At 22.5% G+C, this 1,490-nt stretch overlaps 1 protein-coding gene across 1 annotated transcript in view; it reads right to left on the minus strand.

The window, feature by feature from the left end:
- LOC138862556 (SPARC-related modular calcium-binding protein 2-like) overlaps positions 1 to 1,213 on the minus strand; it is a 32,656-nt gene extending 31,443 nt beyond the window's left edge. The window contains exon 1 of the mRNA XM_070124965.1: positions 1,178 to 1,213. Coding sequence (XP_069981066.1) covers positions 1,178 to 1,213 — 36 coding nt within the window. The remainder of the gene's footprint in view (positions 1 to 1,177) is intronic.
- Positions 1,214 to 1,490: the final 277 nt, after the last annotated feature.

The following is a 1,490-nucleotide window of genomic DNA, read 5'->3' on the forward strand; positions in this document are numbered from 1 at the left end:
CATATATACACACACACACACACATATATATATATAAATATATATATATATATATATATATATATATATATATATACATATATATATATATATATATATATATATATATATATACATATATACATATATCATAAACATACATCATATATATATATATATATATATATATATATATATATATATATATATATATATATATATATATATATATATATATATATATATATATATATATATATATATATATATATATATATATATAATATGCATATATGTATGCATATATACATGTAATATATATTTACATATATATATATATATATATATATATATATATATATATATATATATATATATATATACATATACATATATATATATATATACATATATATTTATATATATATATATATATATATATATATATATATATATATATACACACATATACAATATATATATATATATATTTCACACATACACACATATATATATATATATATATATATATATATATATATATATATATATATATATATATATATATATATATATATATATATATATATATATATATATATATACATATACATAAATATATATTTATTTATACATTTTCGCCAGCGCCTCCATTGTCCTTGGCATCAGCCACGAAATGAGGCAAATGAAACAATAAAGCGATAAGAAACACAACTCACTGAATGACGACAGTACTTTTGAGAATAATAAAAATAGTAAATAGAGCAACAATAATAAGAGATACAGTAACGATTATACAAATGATCATAATAGTAATGAAAATAATGATTACGATAATGATAAAAACAATAATCATAATAATAATAACAACAACAAAAACAATAATTTTACTACTAATAATAGTAATGATAATAAAAATGATAACAATAAAAATAATATTACCAATAGTATTAGTAGTAATGATGGTAATAATAATAATAATAATAATAATAATAATAATAATAATAATAATAATAATAATAATAATAATAATAATAATAATAATAAGCAATAGTAAAAATAGTAATAATGATAATAATAACATCCACAACAATAACAATAAGAATAAAATCATTGCCAAACAAAAACGCAAATCTCCACACAGTCATAAGGATACAAATACATGACCAAATAAAACAAAAATGACTAAATAAATAACAGAATCCAGCTTCGTGTGAACCGCCGCCGTCGCCATAACTGCAATCGGTAATTTGCATATGTAATTAGCTAAGTATATAATCCTGGCAACGACCATCCTAATCTATGAGCAGGGCAGCCCGAGATAGATGGTTGGGGGAAGGGGGGGAGGGGCAAGGGGAATGGGTAGGGGGTGAAGGAGAAGAAATAGGGAGCGAATGGGAAGAGAGGAGGAAGGAGGGAAGGGATGAGGAAGAAGAAATAGGGAGCGAATGGGAAGAAGGGAGGAAGGAGGAAGGGGGGCTGGGGCGGGGGAGGAAAGGGGAAAAAGGAGG

Source organism: Penaeus vannamei, chromosome 9 (genome assembly GCF_042767895.1).
Source record: "Penaeus vannamei isolate JL-2024 chromosome 9, ASM4276789v1, whole genome shotgun sequence".
Classification (NCBI taxonomy): domain Eukaryota; kingdom Metazoa; phylum Arthropoda; class Malacostraca; order Decapoda; family Penaeidae; genus Penaeus; species Penaeus vannamei.